Source organism: Macrobrachium nipponense, chromosome 20 (assembly GCF_015104395.2).
Source record: "Macrobrachium nipponense isolate FS-2020 chromosome 20, ASM1510439v2, whole genome shotgun sequence".
In the NCBI taxonomy this organism is placed as follows: Eukaryota; Metazoa; Arthropoda; class Malacostraca; order Decapoda; family Palaemonidae; genus Macrobrachium; species Macrobrachium nipponense.
In genome coordinates, this window is record NC_061089.1 from 61,230,625 (window position 1) to 61,234,458 (window position 3,834).

At 35.7% G+C, this 3,834-nt stretch overlaps 1 protein-coding gene across 1 annotated transcript; it reads left to right on the plus strand.

The window, feature by feature from the left end:
- Nucleotides 1-783: 783 nt before the first annotated feature.
- Nucleotides 784-3,112, plus strand: LOC135221121 (uncharacterized). Its single transcript, XM_064258942.1, has 2 exons — nucleotides 784-1,207; nucleotides 1,351-3,112. Exons 1-2 carry the CDS (start codon nucleotides 920-922, stop codon nucleotides 1,483-1,485), a joined length of 423 nt encoding a protein of 140 aa, XP_064115012.1. The 5' UTR covers nucleotides 784-919; the 3' UTR covers nucleotides 1,486-3,112.
- Nucleotides 3,113-3,834: the final 722 nt, after the last annotated feature.

The window sequence follows — 3,834 nt, forward strand, 5'->3', positions numbered from 1 at the left end:
TATTGGGGGCAGGAAGCAACACGAATCCTATCCTATAGAAAAGGGATAGGTGTGCTTTTAACTTTGAAGGGTTGGTCGCTTGAGGCGCTTCCTTTTCTTTAGCCTAGAAGTTATGGAACTAACTTTGATAGTTAGGTCAGGTGGTGGTTTTAGCTTCGGTGCCCTCAGAAGTATGGTCATATGGTCTAGTCACATTGTGGTCACGCCCCCGCCCCCGTTGACAGATCATCTAGAGCGCACCAGCATTACTGGTCTCTACCTCGCTGGTCAACTCTAGTAACGCATAAGCAGACTTTGGTGACAGTAATCACGAAGTCGGCTATGCTAACAGGTGAGGAACCAAGATGTATAGTATCATCTACTTAATTTAGTTTCCCAAAAAATCCTATTCTTTGTCTTCTTCCCAACCATCCGAAGGTGGGATTCAGCTATATATATCTGTCAGGTAAGTTTCATGAACAAAATGTTATTGTTATAATACAATAAGTTTGTTCATACTTACCTGGCAGATATATATAATTAAAGTGCCAACCCACCTCCCTCAGGAGACAGTGGGCACTGATAAATATGAATAGAAAATGGGAATAGTTCCTGATATCCGCCTCCCACGGCGGGAATGGGTACTACCACCTGGCCGCCCACTGCGTGTGCCGCGAATTTTTAAATTCTGTCGGACTTCAGAATACAGCTATATATATATATATATCTGCCAGGTAAGTATGAACAAACTTAATTGTATTATAACAATAACATTTTCTGGGCTCAGCCGTGTCGCTCCGTGAAATGTGTCCTCTTTAGCACTATTTCTAGTAAAATATTGCTATCGATAAATAACATTTTTTCACCTTTTTTTGCAACTACCATCTTAATTTATGACATCTATTATGAACTCTAAAGAGAATATAGGTGTATTTAACGTATGTGTATATTTAACATGCTTCCATTTTCTTCACTTGAAAATTTTGTCTCTTTCTTTCCTGATAATAGAGAAGTGATGATCCAAGAACTCACAAAGTTGCAAAATCGTATGGGCCATGTTCAGTCCCTCACATCTGCAGTTAGCGACCGTTTTAGTCAGTTGGTTGCAAACCATCGAAGATTTCTCATGCTTACCCAGATGTGTGGTGGTAACCAGGAATCTACCACTCAGCCACTTCGTGAACGTCTAGAAGATCTAGTTAATAATAAAGTAGATGCTGAGAAATCTGTAAGTATTTCCAGAGCACACTTATTTCTGCATGAATATTTCCTTCATTAGACAAGTCTTTATTATCATACTTTATTACAATAGGTCATATTTTCTTACAATTAAAGTGTCATTTGTTGTTCAATTTATTGATAACATCTCAGGAGCCTTCCACACAACAACAGGCCATTGACAGACTAGAAGAACTGGTGAATGTGACAGCTGAGAGTGACAAGGTGGTGAGTGTGAACATTTTATATTCTCTTGACATATGTGCACTAACACAGGATGCACATTAAACTGTATATAACCTGTGTGGCTTTTTAGCAAAGAAGAACAAAGCGTTTATGTGCATGTGATGATTTTACATATATAGTACTGTAGTTGCATTTCATTTTGTATGCAGGTCAACTGACATTTCTGGATTCTAATCAGTTTAACATTCATTAATTGAACAGGAATGCATTAGCTAGCTGTGAGGATAGTTGTCATTTTCAGCAAAAGTGAAGAATTGTTGGGTTCTGTCAGAATTATTTGCATAATGCAGTAAATCCCTAATATAAGTTTTAGCTCTTGTGTTCTTAAGATAGGAATTGGAAAATATAGTTTTTAACAAATCTACAAACCCTTACTTTAACAGAAGTCATATTTTAAGATCTGGAGAAGAAAAACCCAATGAATTTTGAATCCTTATTAATGATCAGGTTTTTGGTTGAAGCGTCTCTAACTAAGTTGTATGCCTTCTCTCATTCTTTAGGTTTATGACCATTTTAGTCATGAATATAAGCAGACATATCAGTGCTTTTCTTCTGCCAACTAATATCTATGCTTTTGTTTCTTATGTTCTGACCATTAATTGTTCTTTGAGTGAATGTTTTTTTTTCCATTTTATTTTAATAAGAATTTTCCTCATGGATATGATATGTATTTTTTTGTGTGTTGTGCTTCTTAATATGTGATGATGTTAGTACTTCAGTAATTATTAACATACTGTACTTTGGTTTTTCTGTTTTAATTACTAGTGATGTAGGAATTTAGGATGGTTTGGTGTTATCAAGATCATTTTGATTCAGTGTTTTTACTGTGGCTTGCTCTGGCAGGGAAAATGTGTGCGGTCATGGTTGTTTTGACCTATAGTCAACCTCCACTAGCCACGGTCTTGCAATTCGTGGACTCGCCTATTTGTGGATTTCTCTATGGAAAATTTGCCTGTTCTCTGTATTTTTCAGAGAAATATTCACTAATTAGCACTGTATTTTCCTATAATTTTCATTTTGTTTCATCATGAAATGATAAAAGTATTAAAATACTCGGGTACAGTAGAAACCTGGTCCTGGACCATACTAGAACTGGAAATAATTGGATTTCAACGTTAATTTTGTGTAAATTTTGCATCAGCTCAAACAAAAACCGGAATCCGACCCAGTGAAATCATGATTTTTGTAAATATGCTCGTTTAAAGCCCGCTCGCTTTGCTGCTATTGTTTTGAGCAAGTAGTACATGCTTGTACAGGTATTTCCTTAGTTTTTGTGGCTTTCTATAGTGTACTATTTTGATTCAATCATTGGTCCCAAGACAGCCATTGCAGATAAGCAGCAGAGGAAAACGTTAAGAACCACAATCGAGCTTAAGAACGTTATTGGAAATTTTTATGAAAGAGGCATTTGTGTAATAATCTTAAAATTCTGCCAAGATTTGTAATAATAGGCTAACCCTTGATTTGTCGATATTTGTGTCAATAGGTAACTACCATTACAACTATATTGACAAACTATCAACACTAAACAAAACATCTGTATGTAATATGTAATGGTTAGAACCGTAGGTTATTCAAGTGAATCACTAGTGATACCACTTTTGATACTTCAAACAAAACAACTGTAATTACGTTAATTACCATGGCTAATTACCATAATTAGACTAGGATGAGCAAGCTCTCACGTTGTTTACAGGTGTATTGATCTCTATCTATAATTATAATAACTGATAAGCTCAATAAACCTAAATATTATCTGGAGAAAATTATCATTTGAAAAAGTTAAACATGTATGTATTACAAAATATAAACATTGCATTTGTTATTGTTTACGTTCTAAATATCTCGGCTGATTGAGTACTTTATTGATATCTTCATTACCATTACTTGGCTGGTAGAAGACGTAGTTTGGAGATACAGTGGTCCCCCGTATTCGAGAGGATGCGTACCAGACCCTCCCGTGAATAGTTGGAACCCCTATAAAAACGCTAAAAACAGCCATTTTTGTTAGTTAAAACTCAAGAAAAACCACTAAAAATTTTGATACTTGGTTTTTTAATAGTTTTATCACAAAAAGTGTATTTAATGATGAAATTGATTAAAAAAAACTAGGAATTTGTGGATATTTCTCATAGAAAAATACAGCGAATGCGTGAATAATGCAGGGAAACGTTTCCGAGAGAAATCCGCGACTGTGTGAGTCCGCGAATCCGGAGAAAGGGGGTTCAACTGTACTTTTTTTGTAAATTAACAAAGTTGGGTTAAAACATGGACAATACTTGATTGTATGAGCGTTAGGTGTAATTTCGCCAGTTCTGGGCACCAATTTTGCATGCTCAGTCAATTTTTTTTATAGTGACGACGGCAATCAGCCATTTATCGAATGGGCAA